Source organism: Schistocerca cancellata, chromosome 3 (assembly GCF_023864275.1).
Source record: "Schistocerca cancellata isolate TAMUIC-IGC-003103 chromosome 3, iqSchCanc2.1, whole genome shotgun sequence".
In the NCBI taxonomy this organism is placed as follows: Eukaryota; Metazoa; Arthropoda; class Insecta; order Orthoptera; family Acrididae; genus Schistocerca; species Schistocerca cancellata.
The window spans coordinates 766,522,029-766,546,506 of NC_064628.1; the positions used below are offsets into that span (position 1 = coordinate 766,522,029).

At 41.0% G+C, this 24,478-nt stretch overlaps 1 protein-coding gene across 1 annotated transcript in view; it reads left to right on the plus strand.

Annotated features, from left to right (window-relative positions):
* Positions 1–24,478, plus strand: part of LOC126175800 (C2 domain-containing protein 3-like) — a 75,717-nt gene that overhangs the window by 22,052 nt on the left and 29,187 nt on the right. The window contains exons 4-9 of the mRNA XM_049922784.1: positions 266–356; positions 9,655–9,918; positions 9,997–10,502; positions 22,290–22,439; positions 22,646–22,816; positions 22,903–24,150. Of these exons, the coding sequence (XP_049778741.1) occupies positions 266–356; positions 9,655–9,918; positions 9,997–10,502; positions 22,290–22,439; positions 22,646–22,816; positions 22,903–24,150 (2,430 nt within the window). The remainder of the gene's footprint in view (positions 1–265; positions 357–9,654; positions 9,919–9,996; positions 10,503–22,289; positions 22,440–22,645; positions 22,817–22,902; positions 24,151–24,478) is intronic.

The window sequence follows — 24,478 nt, forward strand, 5'->3', positions numbered from 1 at the left end:
TAAGTTATTGAAATAGGAAAATAACATTGGCTGTCTTGTTTTAATATCAAATTAAACTATTAGGTTATTTTTCTATTAAAAGTGCCTACCTGTGGCTTATGTATTGCTCAGCTTTACATTTGTTTGTGAAGTCCCCTAATGTGTGTCTATTTCTAGCAGCTTGTATTCTATGAATGTAATTTAATACAAGAATTGTTATGCATGTTAAGCTACTATTTTGATAGTACTTCAAACAGATACATTTAACTGCTGTATGGTTTTACAGGTCAGAGAAAAAGAAGTGATCCCATTTGATGGAATATCCCGTAGTGAGCAACAGGATAGTCAGTCAAGTGTCCCTTCTGAAAACATTAAATGTAAGTTGGATTTCAAGTGAGTACGATATGTTGACTTTTGTTACAACAGGATTACATATGTAATGGGCATATATTCGTGTTCTAGTGGATGGTCTAGAGTGGTGGCAAACTATCTCCAATGGAATTCTCACATTGGTCTTCAGGAGATTGAAGGATGATTACACTATGTGAGAAATAAAACTCTATGTTTGTCTCCCACCAGTGTAGTAATGAGATACTTAACCAGTCAAACTTTGGATTTCAAAGGGACAGTCTACTGACTCATTTATTTACACATTTATTGGCTCATAAAATCTTATCATGATTAAATATTACCAGTTTGAATCTTTGTGGCTTATTGAAGTTATTTGTTTGTGTCAGTTATAATACTCTATTAGAGGAATTAAGATTTTAAGGAATACTTACTTCAGGATATGCCTGGTTTAGTTTGTATTAAAGAAACACAATTAAAAAATGATTGTAGGCTGCCCAAGAATACAAACATCAAGGTAGATAATCTACATGGAAAGGAACTACAATGTGAGCTCCATGTCTTATCATTGCCTGAACATTGCTCTTGATTTATGTTAATGACCTGCCACCATTGGCTGAACATTGTTCTTGATTTATGTTAATGACCTGCCATTAGTCCTGTTTGCAGGTGGTATAAGCATTGTTATTAAGACGAAGGAAGAGACATCAATAGAAAAAATAGAAAATTATGTTTTGGGGGATGTTACAGATTGATTTTACACAATTGGACTAGTTTTGAACTTGGAGGGGGGCAGAGGGAACTACAGCTCTTCCAGTTTTGTACTGTTCAAATATCCCACCTCCTGTTAACCTAGTAAACAAGCATGAAATCATAAACAGGATAGAAAATTGTAAGTTTGTAGGTGTGCATATTGACGAAAACTTAAGCTGGACTAATAATGTATGAGGAAAGTTTGGAAAGTAACATATGGTAATTTTATTACCAAAAAATTCATTAGGTAATGAAGCAAAAATATCTCAAATGAACTTACATCTTTTGCCTACTTTTTACGTAGTCACTAATACTCTCGACACATTTCTCCCATTGTGGTACCAGTTTCAATATGTCCTGTTCGCAGAAGTCCATTTGGTTGGGATATAGCCATGTACAGACTGCTGATTTCATTTCCGCATCTATTGCAAAGCATGGGCTGGCAAGGAATTTTTTCATGGGACCAAAACAGATAAAAGTCTGACTGTACAAGGTTCGGACTGTATAGCCCTCCCACGGAGATCCACAGTCCCTTTTGTGGGTACGTGTGTGGCGCGCACGGGGCCCCGAGCTAATGCAGTCACCTTCCTTTTTCCAGACTGCGTTACTGTCCCTGTTCCCCTCTTTCCCTGTCCTTGCTCCTTTCTTCCTGCACCCTCCCTTCCCTCATGGTGGACTTCTTTATATTGACCTGGCTATCCTCCTGGCTTTGTTTTTGGTATGTGCTATTGTTTAGTTTGCTGTTTCCATACCCTTTTTGGCGTTTTTGGTCCCCTTGGGGTTTGACCTCCATTTCCAACATTTTCCGTTCAGTGTGAGCCATTTGGGGATGAACTCCCAACCTAATTTCCATGGTGCAGGCTCCTCTCCCCATCCCCTCCCTTTTCCCCTTGCACCCTGGCCCCCGTCCTGCTAGGTCACCAGCACAGTAGCCAATCCGTGTGGTGGGGCTGTTAAGTACCCACTTGGCTGAGCCCCCTGACAACACAGGGATCACACTGCTAGTATTTGAGCTGTTGACGCCTTGTGTATGCCAAGGAGTCGACGCTCACTTTGGAGCATCGAAACTGCCAGTAGTGGCTGCCATGCCAGACAGCCCTTGCTGTGGCTGGGTGGTGCCCATGGGGCAAGCCCCTGGTTGGAGTGGGTGGTACTAGGGCAGACGCCTTGCACATGAAGCGACAAAATCGTCAACATCCTGGCCATTCTGTGGCCGTCTCTAAGAGTGATAGAAGACATTACACTACTCCTTCTGATCCTTCGACTTTCTCCTCCCTGGCAACCCCCTGGGAAGAGGGTCAAGCTCGCCGGCTTGGGTTGAAACCTTTCCCTCAGTACCTGGTTTGTACCAAGACAGATGGCAAAAGTTTTGCCACAACCAAGTCTTTGTTTTTTGTGGAGACGATTGAAGATAAATATGGTGAAGTGGAATCCTTGAGTAAAATGCGGTCCGGTTCTTTGCTCATAAAGGCAATCTGAAGCCCTGCGTGCTTGTGACCATCTCGGTGACATCCCAGTCTCTGTCGCACCCCACCAATCTTTGCACTCGGTACAGGGCATCATTTTCCACCAGGATTTTCTTTTCCAAACTGACATGGAGATCCGTGCAAACCTAGAGCGATGAGGAGTTCGATTTATCCACTGTGTACAACGAGACCCTAAAAACAGCCACGCCTTTATCCTGTTGTATAGGTGTGGTGTAAAACCTTACACTCCACCACCGATGAGATGTTTTAAATGCTTACGGTTTGGACACGTCTTCCTGCTGCACCCATGATCCCCTCTGTGGTGACTTTGGGCGCCTTCTCCATGAGGGGAGTGCATGTGTTCCCCCGCCAGTGTGTATAAATTGTAATGCGCAGCATCATCCACACTGCCAGCATGCCCGGTGTATGTAAAAGGATGACGGATTCAAGAGAACAAGACCTTAGATCGACTTACCTACACCAAGGCTTCTCGAAAGTATGACCAGCTCCATCCCGTGCCTATAACTGCTTCTTTTGCTTCAGTTATGTCCATTCCCCTCCTACCCCCTCCTCTTCCCAGCCCCGCCCCATTCGCCCACACCTTCCTCCTCACCTTCCCTCTCCCACTCCCCTTCCCCCTCCCCATCAGTACCCATACCCACCCCTTTGGGTGCTGCTCACCCCCCCCTCCCCCGCCGGAGAAGCACTCCCCTTCTTTGGCAGCCGATGGTGCTGGAGCTCCCTCCTGGGACTGCTCTTCCCAGCACCCACCTGAAAGGCGATCTGAAGCTCCACATCGGCCGCGTTATCCATGACACGTGGGCGCCAAGATTGCCAGGAGTAATTCTGTGCCTGACTTCACTGCAGTCTTCCCTTATCTTCTTTCACAAGAGAAGAAGCAGAAACACAAGAACAAGGGCAAGGCCCCTCCGGTACCCCCTGAGGTGCCGCCTTCCCCTCCTCTAGCCAATGAACCAACAGAGCCTGACCCCACCTATATCGACATTACCCTGTCCTTATTGGTGACGGATGGTGACCCGGCGGCGTGACCGGCTTCGATCCATTTGCTTCCCATTTGGGTTCCAGCTTGAGAACCCTCCAGTGGAATTGTAATGGATATTTTCATCACCTCCCGGAGTTGCAGCCCCTTCTTTCCTCCTCCTCTGCTGCTTGCATTGCTCTCCAGGAGACCCATTTTGTCAGTTCTTACTCATCAACCCTTCACGGGTTCTACGCTTTCTTTCGGAACTGAATTGGCCCCTTGTGGGCTTTTGGTGATGTTTGCACCTTGGTCTGCAAGGACGTTGTTAGTAAATGGGTTCATCTCCATGCCACTCTGGAAGCAATTGCTGTCAGGGTCCATTGGGTGACTCCAATCACAATCTGTAATCTCTACCTCCTGCTTGACAGGCCGTCCACATCACTTGCCCTAACCTCCCTTCTTCAACAACTTCCTTCTCCCTTCCTGCTTCTAGGGGACTTTAACGCCCACACCCCTCTTTGGGGTAGTCACACGACTACTGCCCTGGGCAGGACAGTTGAAGCTGTTCTGGCAAGGCTTGACCTGTGCCTACTAAACACCAGCACTCCCACACACTTTAGTGTGGCACACGGCACTTTCTCTGCCATTGACCTCTCCATCTGCAGTCCTGGTCTTCTTCCCTCCATTCAGTGGGGTGTCCACAATAACTTACGTGACAGCGATCATTATCCAATTGTTTTGACCTTCCTCTAGTGTATCTCGGCTGTCAGCCTCCCAGGCGGGCCTTCTCTAAAGCTGATTGGGGTACCTTATCCTCTGCTACCATCCCCTCTGTACTACCACACAACAGTATTGATGAGTCTACACAGACTTTGACTGCTGCCATTCTTTCCGCAGCTGTTTCAACCATCCCTTCTTCCTTGGGTTCCCCCCATCATAAGATGATCCCTCGGTGAACTCTGGAAATTGCTGCGGCCATAAAAGACTGCCGCCAAGCTCGTAAACACTTCAAGCAGCTCCCTTCTACTGATCTCCTTCTGGTCTTTAAATGATTCTGCACCTGGGCCTGTTATGTAATCAAATTTCAGAAACAGATTTGGTGGGAACGATATGTGGCCGCCATAGGACCGCACACCCCCTCTTCACAAGCCTCGGCAAAACTCAGGCAAATTTTTGGCCATCGTCCTCCCACCGGTGTTGCAGGAATTTCTGTGCGTGGTGTTGTCCTTACCCAACTGGACTTTGCCGCAGAACATTTCACTCAACACTTTGCACAGGCCTCTGCATTGATTCAGTATCCACCCACGTTCCTCCTCCTGAAACAGCGCTCGGAACGACTACCTTTGTCTTTTGTTTCCCGCTGCTTGGAGCCTTTTAATGCCCCATTTAGCAAGTGGGAATTTGCCAGTGCCCTTGCCCTTTCTCCTGACACAGCTCCTTAACTGGATCGGATACATAACCAAATGCTCCAACACTTATAGGTGGCTGGCCACCATTGTATACTGACCCTTTTCACCATCTGTGGAATGGGGGGCTATTTCCTACCCAGTGGCAGGAAAGCATTGTTAATCTGATGTTGATGTCTGGGAAGCCACCTCTTCAGTTGGATAGCTACTGTCCAATTAGCCTTACCAACACCCTCTGCAAGCTCCTTGAATGCCTGGGGAGTTGACGGCTGTTTTAGATCCTTGAATCCCGTGACCTTTTGTCATCGCCTCAAGTTGGTTTTTGCCGTGGCCACTCTAAGGTGGATAACTTGGTCCACCTGAAGTCTGCTATCCGGTCAGCTTTTGCTCATTGGCAACACCTCATTGCAGTCTTCTTTCACCTGCATAAAGCCTACGACACCACCTGGCGCCACCACATCCTCACCACCCTTCACTAATGGGGCCTCCGTGGTGCTCTGCCCGTTTTTATTTATAACTTTCTTTCTTGTTGCTCTTTCTGGGTCCAAGTTGATTCCTCCTACAGCACTTCCCTTTGGCAAGAAAATGGGGTTCCACAGGGTTCTGTGCTGAGTGTCCCTCTCTTTCTTGTAGATATTAATGGACTGGTGGTAGCTGCAGGGCCGACAATGACCCCCTCTTTGTATGCTGACGATTTTTGTATCTACGTTGCTTCCTCCATCATGGGCACTGCAGAATGCCGTCTGCAGGGGACAATCTACTGGATGCAATCTTTGGCTCTCTCCCATGGTTTTCAGTAGCCAAGTTGTGTGTCATGCATTTCTGCCATCACCGTACAGTCCATCCTCATCCACACCTTTTCCTCGATGGCCAATTCCTCGAGATAGTGGACACCCATTGCTTCTTGGACCTGATCTTCGATGCCCGGTTGACATGGCTCCCTCATCTTCGCCAGCTGATTGCATCTCAATGTTCTTAGATGTCTGTGCAATACCACCTGTGGTGCAGACCGCTCTATTCTACTGCAATTGTACAAAGTGCTGGTCCAGTTTCGTTTAGACTATGGGAGTCCTGTCTATGGTTCTGTGTCACCTTCGACATTGCAGATACTAGACCTATCCACCATTGTGGGGTACAGCTTACGACTGGTGCCTTCCGGACTAGCCCCATGATTAGCCTTCTCGCAGAGTCAGGGTTTCCACCGCTGCGAGTTTTGCACCAACAACAGCTGATATCTTACATGCTCTGCATTCGCTGCACCTCAAAGCACCCTAATTATGGTCTTCTTTATCCGGACACAGAGATCAACCTCCTGTGGCAGTGGCCATGATGTGGGCTTACCACGGCTGCCTACATTCAGTCACTCTTTTCTGACCTCCAGCACTTCCCTTTACTGCCTCTTTTCTCCGCTCACGCACATACCCCTCCATGGTGCGTCTCTCAGCCACAGCTCTTGTCTTGATCTCTCCATCAATTCAAAGGATTGTGTCCCTCCGGAGGCCCTTCACCACCAATTCAACTGTCTCCTCAGTTCATTCCAGGATTCAGAAGTAATTTATACTGATGGCTCCATGGTTGCTGGTCACACTGGTTATGCTTACACCAATCCGAGACACATGGAAATTCGTTCCTTGCCAGATGGCTGTATTTTTTTTACTGCAGAATTGGTAGCCATCTTGCGTGCACTGGACCATGTCTGCTTCTTGTCAGGACTGTCCTTCACTATCTGTAGTGACTGCTTTAGCAGTTTGCAAGCTATCGGCCAGTGCTTCCCTCGCCACCTGTTGGTCCTAGTTATCCTGGACTCCCTTTCACTCCTTGATCAATGATGGTACTCAGTGGTTTTCATTTGGACCCCAGGCCATGTTGGGATCCCTGGCAATGAACTTACCGATCGACTGGCTAAATTGGCTACGAACAGGTCATCTCTTGCTATTGGCATTCAGGAAATAGACCTTGGCTCGGCATTACGTCAGGTTTTGGAACTTTGGAATGCAGAATGGCACACTCTTTCTTCGCTGAACAAGCTCAGGGCGATAAAGTATTCTAAAGCTATGTGGTGGTCCTCCTTACGGTCCTCTCGTAAGGCCTCTGTCGTTCTTTGCTGACTTTGCATCGGCCATACTTGACTGACTCATGGTTATCTCCTCTGCCTTCAGGACCCCCCTCTCTGTCATTGTGGCTCGATGTTGACTATGGTCCACCTCTTACTGGACTGTCCCAACTTAATCGCCCTTTGACGGACGCTTAACTTTCCTTACTTGCTACCCCGGGCGTTAGCTGACAGTGCCTCAGCGGCTGATCTCATTTTACGGTTTCTTCGTGATGGGGGTTTTTATCGCCTTATTTAAGGGTGGGACCTTCAACCATATTGGTGGGTGGACGGGGTGGCAGGCCGTCTTGCTCCCCCCTTTGTCCCCATTGGACTGGCTTCAACTGGGCTTGGTGGTCCACTCCTTTCTTTATGGGGTCTATTTTATTTTGAGTGTCTATCTTGTCTCTACCTATGCTTCTTCCTTCATGCTCCTGTCATTTGTCACTTTCTTTCCCTCCTCTATTCTTCTGCCTTCTTCCTTCCTTCTCTGTCAATCATTTGTAATTTTATGGCCATTGTAGTTCCCTCTCATAGTGTGAGGTTTGATTGGTTTTAGTTATTCCAGGGTCAGAGGGGCTGATGACCACGTAGTTTGGTCCCTTCTCCAATCCAACTAACCAACCAATCGGACTGTATCGTTGATGCTGGATCTCCTCCCTCCAAAAATTTGGCAATTTTCTAAGGAACAGGAGCAGCAACATGGGGGGGGGGGGGGGGGGCGAGGGGCAGGGGAGGGGGGCGGGAGGGGGCGAGCACATTCATGAAGTTTGACACAGTTAGCATTAGTGTTGCAGCATTTGTCTAGAAGGGCACAACGCAACTTAGCCAAAGTTTTAATCTAGGATGCAACATTGACAGGGGTCCTGTGTCCAGCAAAATCCACCAGTAACTCATCATGCATATCCCAGAACACTGCCACAAGCACTTTCCTGGCATTTTTTTTTTTTTTTTTTTTTACTGGGGAACCAGCATGTTTCCACTCCATAGAGGCCTACTTGGTTTCAGGCTTGTGGTGACTCATCATCAGTGATGATTCTTTTCAGAAAGTGGTGCTCTTCTGTATAACAGGTTAAGTGATCCAGGTTTGTCATCATTTGCTGGGCCGTTTGGTTGCCTGTCAGGTTCTTAGGCACCCAGAAAACACCAACTGTACGAAATTTCAACTTTTCGTGAACAGTATTGTATCCACACCATAGGAAATGTTGACCTGCTGCGATAAGGTTCACAGATGAACATGCCAGTTGTTCATAATTGCTGCCTCAGTGGCTCCAACATTCTGTGAGGTTGCAGCTTTTAGGAGCCGCCCGGAGTGTGGCGAATCACTAAGGCCCACACGGCCCTCTTGGAAGAATGTACTCCACATAGAGAAATTGTTACACTCAATACAGTCGTTCCCATACGTGCCACGCCTGTCTATGTGAATTGCACTTGTTTTATGCTCTTTGGCCCACAAATATCAAATTACACATCACTGCTCTTCACAGATTTATGACAGTAACATGCCCACCATTTTTGTTTCATAGTTAAGCTTCTCTCGCTAGAGCTGCACATGAAAACAAAATGCCATGTGTAGCGCAAACTTCAGACTATATCAAAGTGAAATTTCAATGTTGCAGCTGGAGTAGCAGGGGAGGAAAAAATTATTGTGCCTTACTTTGTGATCCTCCTTTATAATAGACCTGCTAAAATATTTAGATTCAGCTATTTTTGCCATAAGAATAATTGCTGACCTTAGGGACATAGAAACCACTAAGCTAACATATTTTGCATATTTCCATTTACTGATGTCTCATGGAATTATATTTTGGGGTGCATCCTCACTTAAGCAAAAAGTATTCATTACGAAAAAGAAAGCAATTAGAATTGCATGTGGGGTTCACAAATTTACATCTTGTAGATCACTCTTTAAGCAGCTGGGAACATTGTCTGCAGCCTCGCAGTACATGTACTCACTTATGATCATGAGTTGGGGACTAACATGTATGTTAACAAGAGTAAAACTAAAATGAAAAATAATTTGCAGTGCTCTTTAATGAATCTAATAATGGATAAGCAACCATAAAATTCTTTGAGAGACTACACTTGGAAATAAAATATCTGGCAGAGGAAGTGGAAGTGTTTTCAAATGTAGATTAAAGATTTTTGTCTTTAGCAGCTCCTTGTTTGTGTGTTTTCTATGTTTGTTCTTTTGTCACATTCCACATCACAGCATCTATCATGAATAAGATCTATGGAAGAAGAAACTAACTACCTACTTAACTGACATTAACTTTGCAGCGTCAAAATGACCTCTGTTCTTACAATCTGTTTGCAGTTAGGTGAAGATCAGATAATTCATAAATATCCATATACTTTCCCTAGAAGCATTACTGGTAAAAATCAACATTATGTCGTAAACAACCCATGTGCCACAACTGCAATTTGTCTAAAGATGTTACCCTGTTAAGGATGATAAAGATAAAGGAATGCCTGGAAACACAGGCAGATAGCTGAAAATGAAGCAAACTGGAAATCATTTTTGGTTGTAGCTAAGAGGAGAGACAGGATATTATTTCAGTTTTTTTCTAATAAAAACAAAGTCTTTTTAATGCTTGAAATAATAAAATGTAACTTCTGTGAATACAGGTGACACAACAGCTAATAATACACAACTTCAGCATGACAGACAGTCACTGAATGATATCCGGTGGCTGCGTGTCGATGTGTGTCGATTCGTCTTACAGCAGGACACTGTGCTCAAAGTATTAGGAACTAAGTTTCTCCCAAGATCATCATTCTTTGCTGAGTTTGAACTACCAGTAAATCTGGTATGTCCATGCAAAGGCAAGCAACAGAAGCCATGGAATAATAGAGTTCATCGTTTTTGTTCGAGAAAGCAGCTAAATAATGGTAGGTATCAAAGATATTTGTGTGAAATGTAATGGAATTACCTGAAGTAATGTGTTTAACAATTTATGTTTGTTTCAGTGGTTGAATTTGATAAGAGCATTAGCTGCCGTATTCAGACAAGTGGTGGTGACACACTCGAAAGGATAAAGTTGTCAAACCTGACATTCACCATATATTCCAGACACATGAAACAGAAAAGTCCAGTGCTGATTGGTACAGGTGAATTATCATTAACACAGCTTCTAAAGCCAGATGCATCAAACAAGCATGAGATTCCAGTTTTCTCAAAGCTGCAATCTGTTGATGGTCCTCTGTTTCTGGGAACTCTGATTGTGGTTGTGGAACTCATATCAAACAAGGACATGTTAAATCATTCAGGAGTACGTAATGGTAATGGAAAACAGGATAATCAGCATCAAGTCCTCTCATCGTCATCTGAGGAAAGTGGGTTGAAGCTGTCGGCACAAAAAGCAGAGAGATGTAACAATCAGAATGAAGGAGTACAAAAAGAGAATGCTGTACTCAGTAAACTTGCTACCAAAATCAGATGTGCTGATACTGAACAGGATTCATTGAGAGAGCAGGTATATTCAAGAATGTACTAACTGTAATATTGTTTTCTGAATGTATACTAACTAATTCTTCCTCAAATGAAATTAGCATGAACAGTATTCTGTTAAACTGAAACATTTGATTGACTTCTTTACTAAGGGCTTCATCACATTGCCTTTGGACTGCAGCATTCTCTGGCAGAAGCCATTTTGGACTTTGGGACAGATCCCACTTAGAGTACTTCCTTTCACTAGGTGGTCTATCAGCTACTAATTGAAAATTTTGAAAGGAAGAATTCTTATTTGCAATGGACGGTACATGTCGTGAATCACAGTAGAGCAGCGATTAGCAGTCCAACAACACTTTATTTCATAGTCACAGAACATACAATATAACAAGTCAAAGCTACATTGTCCTAAGAGTAAACAAACAGTCTCTCACTTGCGAGAAGTACATCACTCTGTGACATCCTCCCCACCCTGGTCGACCTCCAAAGGTACGGCCAGCTGCACAGGACGACTAATGATGTGACCTTCTGGTGTCCGGAGTATTATCGTCCTTACCCTGCCGTCTCTTCCTGGTAGTACCTTTTCTATCCTGGCCTTCTTCCACATATGTTGCGGACGAAGGTCCTCTTGGATAAGCACGATGTCGCCAGGGCGAAAGGGGATGACTCGTCCCGATGGGCATTTAACTTCATGGTAGTTCCGGAGCTCCAATAGGTATTCTTTAACCCAACGGTTCCAAAAACTGTCACAGAGTTGCTGTCTCAGTCAGAATTCCTTTGTTAAATTCGTGCTCGCTGAAGGCTCTGGTCCCGTCGGAATAGTCGTAAGTTTTTTTCCCGTCAGAAAATGGGATGGTGTGAGTGCATCACAATCATCTCCTGGTGTGATGGGCCTGGAGTTCACCGCGGCTTCAATGCTGATCAAGGTGGTGTTCAGTTGTTCCTCAGTGAGCTTTGCGAGTCCCAGTACCTTCCGTAGGCAATGCTTTATAGTGCCCACCATTCTTTCCCACCATCCTCCCCACCAAGCCGCACGGGAGACAATGAATTTCCAAGTAATACCGTGGTGAGCGAGGAACTGATAAGATTTTGTGGTGGTTAATGCCTTCTAAAGTTGGGCTAGTTCCATATTCGTGGCTTGGAATGTTTTCGCGTTATCTGTATATATCGTGTGGGGTAGTCCGCGTCTTCCGGCGAATCGCTGAAGTGCCATAAGAAACTTGTCCGTTGACAAGTCTGTACAGAGTTTGAGGTGTACAGCTCGTGTGGTAGCACATGTGAAAAGAGTGATATATGACTTGTGTGTTTCCTTCCCCACTTTGATGAATAGTGGGCCAGCGAAGTCTATTCCGGTTATAGCAAATGGTTTGGCAGGTGAAACTCGTTCAGGTGGCAGCGGTGCTTCGATCTGTTGCCCTCGTGGATTCTTCAAGATCTTGCATGCGAGGCATGAGTGTAGGATTCTTTTGATGGGCTGACGAGCTCTAAGGATCCAAAAATCGGTTCGCAGTTCGGATAGTACAGAACGAACACCAAAGTGATGAAGGCGGATGTGTGTCTCTCGAATAACCAATTGTGTGAAGTGGTGGGAACCGTCAAGGAGTACAAGATGTTTTTGTTCCCTATTTAGGCTAGTCCACTGCAGTCGACCTCCTAGACGTATCAGTCCATCTTCTAGGAAAGGATTGTATCGTGCGATTTTTGACTCTCTTGGCAGTGGTAAGTTATTCTGAAGTGCATGTAATTCGTTGGGGAAGGAATCTCTCTGGCCCACTCGAATCCAATACATTTTGGCAGCTGATAATTCGGTGGCTGTAAGTTCTCCTGAAGATTTATTCTTCTGACGAATGTTGTGTAGCAAGCGGAGAGTCCATGCTGTGATATGAATGAGCTTCCAGTACGAGCTGAATGTAATTAAGTTCAAAAGGCTGGTTGGCGTAGATATCGACAAAACTTGGCTCTGGGTTTTCTTCCTCTTTTCTTTGGGAGGAAGTCGTACCATCGTTGGAGTATCGTTGTTTGGCCAGCATTCAGGAGGGCATGTAAGCCAAGGCGGCCCATGCCACCAAATATCCAGAGAATTCATTTGGTAGCCGAGGAGTCCACGTGAGAGGTGGTCAGCAGGATTGTCTGGTCCTGGGCAGTGTTTCCATTGCGTGGGAGTCGTGTGTGTTTGTATCTCAGTTACCCGATTACAAACGGAGGTCTTCCATCTGTTAGGATCACAGCGAATCCAACTTAGTGTTATTGTAGAATCTTTCCACAATATCGCATGGGCAATTTTAAAGTCTGTTGCACGGCAAAAGTAACACAATAGTCTGGTCCCAACTACTGTGCTGATACTGAACAGGATTCATTGAGAGAGCAGGTATATTCAAGAATGTACTAACTGTAATATTGTACTTGTTTTCTGAATGTATACTAACTAATTCTTCCTCAAATGAAATTAGCATGAACAGTATTCTGTTAAACTGAAACATTTGGTTGACTTCTTTACTAAGGGCTTCATCACATTGCCTTTGGACTGCAGCATTCTCTGGCAGAAGCCATTTTGGACTTGGGACAGATCCCACTTAGAGTACTTCCTTTCACTAGGTGGTCTATCAGCTACTAATTGAAAATTTTGAAAGGAAGAATTCTTATTTGCAATGGATAGTACATACAATATTGGTTTGACATTACAGGTCTCATATTTGTCACCTCAACCCTTGAATGGGCGCGCCATTGTTTTGTAACACAAGCAGACACACGATGCACCTTGTACTTACGTAAAGAACAGCTGTCTTTATGTTACCAAGGTAAAAATATATGAGCAAAATCACACTTAATCCTAGTGTGATTAAACAATGATAAAAGAAACTTACATTATGTGGGATAAATTACTGTTTAATTAAACGGTAATAAAATAAGCCTTGCGTTATATCAATCTGTTGCCACATACAAGTGTTACCACACAGTAACGACCCGCTAGAAATGGTAAACAGCACAGTTGCCTCAGATCCTTGCCAGCCACTTATTTAAGTGCTAATTACATTTGTAGATAACTGCCCCATTGTGGGATTGTGCTGCTAGCTCGGAATCTGGATCATTTTCTTGCGTGGATTGTAAATTTTTTACTCACCTATTTTATTTTATGTTACTGCTGCTCATTTGGATGTACGACAACATAATTTGTTACTGTGTTAGCTGAAGCAATAATGAAGGAATAAGTACTGGCTCACAATTGGAAAACAACAATGTAACAGTACAAAACAACGTTATTTGTGAGTGGTGCACTTTATACACAGTTATGTCTCCTTAAGGGTTAAATCTATTTGGGCTTGCCTGTTATTTGGTTTCTTGTATTGTTTGAAAGATAGTAGTCAAAGCAATTGTATAATCCATAATGGGATACAGAGAAGCATTTATTTCAATCTTGTTTTGTACGAAAAAGCGTTTACTTACATCTCATTTTGCTGTAAACAATGGAAATGTGGGAAAGGCTGAGAAAGTTGTTCTGAATTATGATAACTGATGTTCAGTGAGTCATCCAGTATGTGAAGTGTTACTGTTTAAAGCAAGCTCTTAAAGGGCCTACTTATTGTTATCGATATTGTTACTGGATAAGCTTCCATATATCTATACTCTTTCAGCGACTATTGGCCCCATGAGATTGTTTATACCTCTTGTACAAGTATTCATTAATCTTTTTGTGACTTCTTGAATGTGTCTCTAAGTTATCTTTCTCAATCTGAACAAAGCTTTGTAGTATCCTGTCGTCCTATGTTGATACAGTGGCAAATTCTGTGAACAATGTGAGGATAGTGATTGCCCATTCACATTTTTGTTTCACTTATTACATCTTCTCTACGGATCTTCTCAGTGTATCTTCTCATTGGACCTACCAAGAACTCTGTATAGTCAAACAATACTTGAGAATGGTCTGTATAGAATAGTTTGATACATCTAATAGTACAAAGATATTATAATTGTTCAGTCCTGTTCAGATTAACTGCTGCCTGCTTTTTGTTTTTGTCCTCCTCAGTGTCTTAGCTAATTCCATTTAGAAAAGGAACTCTCATAGCAACCATTTTGATAGTTCAGCGCATTTACAGGATCCTGCATATTGTGTGTGTGCGAATTTCAAGTTATTGTAATATATCTAGTGAGAGCCCCTTATCTGCACTACAGAATATTGTAAGATTTCTTTATAGGCATTCAACAGTGTGCAATCATCAGATGTGCATTGAAAGCTGTCTTATTACTATGGAGTCATGAGTTTTCTTTAAATTGTAGGTATCATTGATGCTGCACTCAGACAGTGTTGGTATATTTCATCTGCCTAATATGCCTTATCTTACTTACACTTATAGTTAGTTTCCATTCTTTTTACTAGGCATTGGCTTTGTTTATTGTTATCAATATCACAGGATATTTTTGAAGGAAGTAATTTTGACAAAAACAATATTTTTATAATAATTTATTACATCAACAATAACTTTAATATGTTTAAAGTATTCACATTACTGGTTTCAGCAGGCAGCTACCATCTTCTGATGTGACGAAACTTGCTACAAAGTTTCATACAGATATATAATGAAAACAGTTAGGGTCTTCAAACATCATGATGTTAACTAAAATATTTCAGTGAAAGTACATCATACTACCATGTGGTGAAAGACCACAATTAAAATATTGTCCTCTGCAATCATATAGGGGTTGTATGTGAGAGGGTTATATATAGGGAAATGGGAGGCTGGGGCTAGAAGGGCAGGGCAGAAAAAACATAGGTGAAACTGGGCAATTAACAGAGTACTTTGAATTACTTAAAACTGATATTTTAAAAACATGGTCAAAAACACAATAGTTAAAGTTGAAAACTTTATAAATTTTTAAAAATGTTTTGTTAAAAATATTTAAAAAAATAATATGATAAATTGTTAACTGACGTGGATGTCAGGGACTATCATCCTCTAAAATAACTGAACAAATCATAAAAATATATGTATACTTTTTGTAGCTAATTTAACATCCAGAACAAGTTTTATAAATTTTATAATAAAATACAAGCGCTATAATAAACAATTAATGAAATCATAATCAGGCACATTTTGTAAAACGTGTCAATAAAGAAAAATACAGCCAGGAAGACTCATTAATAAAAAGCAGTTGTAAATGTTATTATAGTGATAAAAAGTTGTTATTAAAACTGCTAAAATGAAACTGCAGTAAAATAGATTGTTATTAGGGCCCTCTGCTGGGCGATTCCATAATGTTCTATTGTTGGTGCTGGTGGTGCCACTGTGTTTACTCCTGTGTTCTCAGTAGGCTCAGCACAGCTGCTGCCTTCCATATAGTCGCTGAGATTTGTCAGATGCCATTTCTCTTCATTCCCGTGAAGGATGAGAGCATTAGAAACATTAGAAAAGGAACTCTCATACCAACCATTTTGATAGTTCAGCACATTTACAGGATCCTGCATATTGCGTGTGTGCGAATTTCAAGTTATTGTAATATATCTAGTGCGAGCCTCTTATCTGCACTACAGAATATTGTAAGATTTCTTTATAGGCATTCAACAGTGTGCAATCATCAGATGTGCATTGAAAGCTGTCTTATTACTATGGAGTCATGAGTTTTCTTTAAATCTAATTTCAAAGTATTGCCCAGTTTGTCCCATGTGTATTTCCTGCAATTGCTACACTTGATTTGGTACACTCTTGAACTTTGAAATGAATTCTTGTTATTATCAATCTTGTGTTGTAATTGGGTTTCAAGTGGTTCTTTTGTTTGGAAACATAACTTTGCCATTATGAATATATTTTACAATTTTGTTGGATACTTGACCATAACAAGTCGTAGGCACATACATTGTTTTTTCATCCATATTATAGTTTCCTCTGTTTCCCATTGTGTTCTTTGCCGTATGCTGCAGTTTCTATTTTCTCTTCATGTACTGTGAAGCCACATGATTGATTCCATATCTGTTGTTCATTACTATTAGCTTTAAGATATCAAGTTCAATAGTTATTTCATTTTCAGTTAGTGGCAGTTTGAGTGTTTTTATACTCTGTTCATCATAAGAATAAAGCTGATTTAAACATTTAGGTACAATAATAAGGATATGTTTTATGCTGTGCATTAAGTGCACATTGACTCAGTGATAATATGGGACGACAGCCTTACCGGCACATTTAACTTGGTCAGCACTGGCCAGTCAGCAGGTACAGCTAATCTGCAGTGACGTGGATAGCTGCAGTTCACATGTAAAAAGAGACCAGCAGAGAAGCAATACAGCTTCAAATTTCATTTAATTTTTAAGCAGAATGGAATAATACACTGCAGCTGCCACAATACAGTTCTTAGATGACTAGATGGAAAACGTAACATGCTCTCATTCTTAGGTAACATATTATTGTAAATAAAAAAGAGTGGTGAAAATTCCTAACTTAACCACGGGGTAATTTTTCTGCATAAGCTGTGTGTAATTTAAGAAAGTATTGAAGGGATTTTACGTATAGTTAAATATTGAAGCCTCTGAAGGTGTTACTTGGAGTCAGCTGTCTGGTAATATCTGAACTCCTTCCATATTGAAATCTTAGGAATACCGTATTTACTCAAATCTAAGCCGCACTTTTTTTCCGGTTTTTGTAATCCAAAAAAACACCTGCGGCTTAGAATCGAATGCAAAGCAAGCGGAAGTTCAGAAAAATGTTGGTAGGTGCCGCCACAACTAACTTCTGCCGTCGAATATATGTAGCGCTACACTGGCATGCCTTGTAGGCACAAAGATAAATACGGGTGCCAAAACCCCTGCGTCAGTAAATAAATAATGCATTTTCATACATTATCCAACGAAGCAAATACAAATTCCGTATTGTTCATCTTCGAATGTAGCACAATTTAAATGTACTACTAAAATCCGACTGGCAAGACTGTTTGGGATGTTTGTCAATATGGCCAACTCTACGTTCTGAATTTTTTCCTACCTGTGAGAAGAGATGGTTGCTAATAGGAACCTGATGAAATGTGAATCACATGCAGTATTCTCTTCACCATAAGAATAATACGAATATAAACATTTTGCCATGTATTCTTTCGTGTTTGCTGTTATCTCATTTAAATCCTGTCTGCCTAATAAACTACGAAACTTGAGTGAGACAATAGCAAACGCGGAAGAATATACGTATCGTGTCATGTTTATATTCGTATTATTCTTATGCCTAATAGTGATACAGTCAGAAATGAAGCACGGCAACTGACTAGATTTTTAAATCTAAGATGACTCTTATTTCTGTGCAGAATTTGATGTACTAAAGAAGCGGGCACAAAGATTTTCAAACAGAGAAAAATTTTCGCCTAACTCTCATTCAGAACATGTTGTATCATACGCAGTCTATTATTTGGTTCTTGTTGATCATTATCAAAGAAAGCAGCAGTGTAAGTAACAACAAATAGCAGTCTCTTGCCATTGTTTCGCTAATGAGACGATTTCTCTCTCTTTTTTTAATTGTAAGCGGCGGTAGCATGCACAAAAGCAAGCCATGCCGCGAGCGGCGAGAGGCCGTAAACACGCACTATCAGAATGCGACAAACAATGCATGACACTGTACAGTAATGCATTTTCAGCTTAGAGTGACTGACGTAAACACCGATAACAAAGAAAACGGCACTTATCAGATCAAAGCAAAATAAGCAATCGATTCAAACCAGACGAAGCATGTGAAAAAGGAAGGGTACCCATATAAATACGGACGGAGAGCCTGACGCCTAGCAATGACTACCTGGTAAAGCTTAACTGCTAAGCTTACGACTCGAACCAAACTACTGTAGCTGTATCGTCATTCATTCGACCTAAATTGTGTCTCATATTACAATGGACCAACTTTGTTTCGATTTGGAGGTGCGGCCTAAAACTTTTCTCTCCCCTTGAATTTCGAGTCTCAAATTTCAGGTGCGGCTTAGATTCGGGAATTTCTTTTTGCCTTTATTTCGAGTCTCATTTTTCAGGTGCGGCTTAGATTCGAGTGTGGCTTAGATTCGACTAAATACGGTACATTTCTGTCGTAGAACTGTCATCTGCTACATTGATGACGAGGCTATCAACAACAGATCCATGAATCCATCCAAACACCTGATTTTCTCCTCTTCTTTAATGATGTGCTGTTTTGCATCCCGTCAGTGTCCAGCAGTGATGTGTGACAAAGCTCCACGCACTAGTTTAAGTTTGCCTGGCAGCTTAACTGTCATATTATTTCTGGTGACAAACCCCTTAACCTGGCTCCAGATCAGTTCTGTTGGGTTCAGACTGCAGTGGTACAGTAGTAACCTAACGACCGTGTGATCTGCAGACTTAGCTACGTCATCAACAATGTGTTGGTCTACAGTATAATGTTCAACCTGTTGCAGCAATTCAACTTTAATTGCAGTAGGATAGACATTGGCTCCCTTTTCTACCAAATAGTTTACAATGCCTTGCTTTTTCCAAGATTTTTGCAGCCTACACTCAATTTTCATGCTGTGGTAAAATGCATTGTCCATTACAATAATGCTGGAGTACTTCAATGTGAGCAGAACGTCTCTAAACCACTTAACAAACACTTCACCATTCATTTCTTTGTGATAATCACCTGTTTTCTTAGATTCAAAAATTAAATCACCACCTTCCACAAAACTGCATTTGCTACCTATATGCACAATAATTAACCTCTTTCCTTCTCATGTCTGGTTTTTTATGCCTTGTGACAGACATGCAACAAAAGCTTGGCTCTTACCAGTAATTGTTGTGCCAGCCCATGTCCCGCATTATCCCACATCTCATGTCTAAATTTGCGAATCTGGCAAAGGTAATGCATCCTCCACAAAGAAATATGATCTCTGTCCGTTACTATACTGTTTCATTTTCTTTTTTCTAACTGGAAATCGATGTCTCACATTAGTTTGTGAAAAGTTGTCCCTTTAAAACTGGGTTAATCTTCATTGTAATTTAGTTTTAAATATCTTATCTCTTGTGGGCACCTTGTTTCTGAAGAAAAATGCATGCACCTTTGACCACACAGCACTTATCATAAAATCGTCACACTTTCGTAAGACACACGATTAACTTTTCCCTGTCTTCCCTACTGTGGAAAGTTTGCAGGTATTTTGTTTTTCTTTCTGTGCACTAGGAACACTTGACACAGAAATACAAGTAAAAAATGGTTCAAATGGCTCTGAGCACTATGCGACGTAACTTCTGAGGTCATCAGTCGCCTAGAACTTAGAACTAATTAAACCTAACTAACCTAAGGACACCACAAACATCCATGCCCGAGGCAGGATTCGAACCTGCGACCGTAGCGGCTGCTCGGTTCCAGACTGCAGCGCGAACCTGCGACCGTAGCGGCTGCTCGGTTCCAGACTGCAGCGCCTAGAACCGCACGGCCACTCTGGCCAGCTATACCAGTAAATTCAGATGTCATTTCTGCAGTCAGCCATATCACTAGTGATGGATAGTTTTCTGTCAACTTGTTAAAAACATTCAGCACAGTCTGTTTCTCACCATTTTTAGTGGTGTTCCACGTGTGTGTTTCACAACGGAGCAGAAGCAGCGTCAGCCATTTTCACACTACGTATTAACAATGCGACAATCGGAGCACAACAGTTCACACGCTGTGACTTTACACAATTTTTTAAATAAAAACTACATACTGGTAGCTAAAATATGACTAAGAGAAACGCAAAGAGCTATTAATACATTAGAATATCTGAAATTATCATTTACAGTAGCATAGTAATAAGATATATATAAGTACGACCTACTTCCAAGAGCGTAACAACAACGATGTACATGTGCTACAGCTGCTGACCAATTGTTGCATTTGTGTTGATTTACATCAGGTTTATTCTTATAATAAATGGAGTATAGTAATCATAGCATGAAAGTATATGCACATTTTCCATTGTTCCAGATGACAGGATTGCATGTAAACAGTGGCATCAGTGGTTGTAAACTTTCTAAAAATTGAAATACATATTCACCTCTAATGTTGGTTAATGTCAAATCTAAGAAATTGAGACTATTGTTTGCTTCCATTTCAACCATGAACGCATTGTGTTTAATTTATCAACTAAATTATTAAGTTCAGCTTGACTACCATCGAATAGTGTGATAGAATCGTGTACATAACAGTTGTAATACGTAATTTTCTCCGTTATTTGTGGGAATTGTTGAAGCTTCTGCATTCCAAGTATTATACATACATTTACAAAGGTTGCATACTTACAGTTGGTTGTATGCCAATTCTTTTTTTAAAAATGAAATTGTCCAAGACAATTTGCAAGGTGCTATTGAAAGGTGGTTTTATGTGTTGTATGTATAACAATGACCGCATTGAACTTTCATCAACCACACTCAGCTATGTTTAACTTTTTGGTGTTCCTTCACCATGCACTGTGACACACCAAATTCTGTGTTGGTAAATCCTCAAAGAGTTAGATTCTTCCGAGTTGTATCACAGTGAATATGACAGTTATACACAACTTGCATATAATCGCAAATTACATATCTTTTTAGACAAGGCAACAGTCTCTTCCTGGAACATGTGCAGAGTGACTACCTCCCCTCCCCTTCTCCTTTTCCACAGCAATCTCATTATGCAGCTAAGAGTAAAGATAAGATTATTTTACAGATTGGTAAGCAGTTTCATTATTCACTTGGTAATAAAGAATGATTCATCATCTCACATTTTTCTAGAATAGAAAATTCATTGATATTGTGATCAAATCATAAATTTCATCTCATTTATGATTTTTAACATTTGACTTGAGCACAGTATCCAATAATATCTTCTGTTGAGTATGTTCTTATGACAAAATTCATTTTCAGGGCTTAGAATTTTTATTGGTCAGTGTGCAGTGTAGGAAAAGATAGATTGCTATATAACATAAAGATGACACATTAAGTTGAAGACAAGCACAATGAAAAAGACACTTACACAAAGCATTGGCCAGAGCCAGAATGCATTCTGGCCTGAGCGGCCAGAGCTGGCAGACGTGTGCATGAAGTGTACTTGCTTGTGTGTATGAATGTACACTTCCTTTGATATTTGCGGCTTCCAGCACGCATCTTCCTTTCATTTATTCCTTTTCAGCAGAAAATGTTTTCCTGTTTCTCTAAGAATGAATATAGGACAATCTTTCATCAAAGTTGTTAGGTTAGTTTACTCCATCTTTCTCAGCTCATGATTATCTTTGCCATAGGAATTTAAACAGTATGACTGTAACATGAATTACTGAGGAATAATTTGCAGCACTCAGTCACTATTTACATTTTAATTTCATTTTACTGCCCTTGATTGATTTATTAAATTTTCATGCCCTTCCTTGGAAGATACACTTTGTTTAGCCTAGATTTTATTTACTCTTGTTACTAGGAACTTCTTTTTGCATTAAGTGTATTTTACCTTCAAAGTTTTTATCAGAATGCAGTCTGATATGAATAGCCACACTGACATGAAGGAAGAAGAAGTTGCAACAACAAGTGCAAACATTCTTGTTCTAATTATCTTAGTTTAGTGTTAAACTAAAATCACACCTTCAAAAAATGAATATGAGAACATACAAAACACAAAAGGATAGCCAAATAAATTTGAACACCTAAATAGTGACTGATTGCTGTAAAGCCTTCCTCTATAATATTTCCTTCTTGCTTCCAACTACCCCTAATCTCTCATTCTTTTGTGAAGGACATTTAACAATCACATACAGTTGAAGTTTCTGAGAGACATCGAGTCTCACCGTTATCTACACTACTCATCAATGTAGATAGTTAACAATTTATGTATGTTTTCAGATATTACTACACATTCTTCTGCACATCTCAGAAGGCTGTGGTTTTAGATGTGAGACAACATACTTGGTGACACGCATGCTTTGGCATGAAAATGTGTCCAGGAGCAGTGTTCAGTCTGGCACAGAATCTCCGAAGTATGACTTCCATGAGGTATAGATTCCCAGATATTTATTTTAAAATTAAGCTGCATGTTTTGCTTGTAAAACAGACTTCTTCACTTTTATGTTATTATTAAGCAGTAATAAAGACTACCACAGAACTCTTCCTTTGATAATATGCTTTTTTCCAGAAATGTGACAATTTGTTGTTGCATTTAACAATATAATTCAGAACTTCATTCGAGTGTTTCTTTCCAGGTCCTTCCTGTGTACCTAGACAATAATTTCTTACAAAGGTGTCATAACAATATAATGGTAACAGAAGTCTGGTGTGACAATAAATTATTAGGTCTTGTGAAAATGTCTCTAGAGCCTTTCTACACTGCCTTCTGCAATCAAACTGTGAGAGCAAAATGTCTCACACAAAAGGTAAACTTGTTAAAAAAGATTTTACTCTTAAACAAGCATTTCTGGAGAATATTAAAATACTTAATTTCTGTTTTCTTCCATTTTAGAGTCCTATTGTTGGACTTGATGGATGGATTGACATTGTGAATCCAGCATCTGGGTTGAAAGTTGGGCAACTATTAGTCGTCTTGGCAGCTGGCACGAAGACTCAGATCAAAACCTTTGAGTATTCGCTCATGCCTGAGGTGTATGGACTATCTAATGATAAAAAATTGAATTGTGAAGAACTGTATGATTATGATGAAGATTGTAATAACAGAATTGTGAATCATTCTAATCCAGTACATAAAAAAAGTCATCTTTGCAGCTCTAATGACTCATCAACAAAACAGAAACCAGGTCATAGACAACATGTAGTAAGTGGAGGCAGCATCATAGATACAGCGTTTCCTCCAAAATTTGTGAATGGTGAAAGCATTAAGATCACTTCACCATATGAAAGGCAGGGAAACTATCGCATTTCTCATGGTAACCCTCATGCAAACAAAGAAACTGCAAAGCCTAAAGATAAAATTTCCGTTAATAACAGCAACGATGTTTTGATGAACAGCGCTTTTGAATCGAGTGAAACTAACATTGAATCAGCTGATTCAAATATGGGGATTTCAACGTCTGATGATGATATCAACAGAAATCTCCATGGCCATGTTACAAACCGAGAGAAAATATCAATTATTTGTCATCCTAACAGTAGTGGCAAGACTTGTACTCAGAAATACCATTATAGTGATTCTGTCACAAAATCAAAATCTGGAAGCAGCAATAGACACTGTACAGATGATATGATAAATCCAGGTTTCTTGTCATCAGATAGAGATATATCATTGTCCCAGACATACCGTGTTTTGGATAAGAGAGGAAGTGAAATGGAATACATGTGCTTGAATACAGCTTCGTCTGAACTTGATGAACAGGCGTCATCTGTTGACAATGCCATTATAGAAAACAAAAGAAGAAGACGTGCAGACCATCAAATATCATCCACTGACACTGTATCTACAGAAGTGTCTGTTGGTTTTTCAGGCACCGTAGTTGATACAGTACATCAACAGGAAGAAAGGAAATCTGAGACATGCTTTCATGCACACATTGAAGTTATAAATGCTTTGCATCTTCCACTTGTCAGAAGGAGTAAGAAACGTGTCCAGCCCAGTTGTTATGTAACTTTTGAGGTCAGCACTCCTACGTGTGATGATGACAAGAAGCTGCTCACAACTCCAGTAGCATGGCACACCACAAGCCCAGCCTGGGATTGGTCATGTGACACGTGGCTTCCAGTGCGACTTCTCAAAGATGTGAGTATCTGCTTATGATCTTTTAACCTCTAATAATGACATGCAGAAGACAAAGCCATTTAAAAATATGTATTTATTCTATGTAATGTGCAGATGTTTGTTCAGGTTAGAACACTAGCATTTGTAATTGATCTGTGATTGATTTTAATTGTTTGAAAACAACCCTAAAAGGGTTTTCCAGTGTATATTTTATGTGTTAGTACTCAAGATTCTTGTAAGGATAAGTGTTGTGAAGAAACATTAGGATTATTAATGAACAGAGTAACAAGTTTATAGATTTTTCAAATGAAATTTTCACCTTTTGACATAAGTTTTTTATTATTGATTT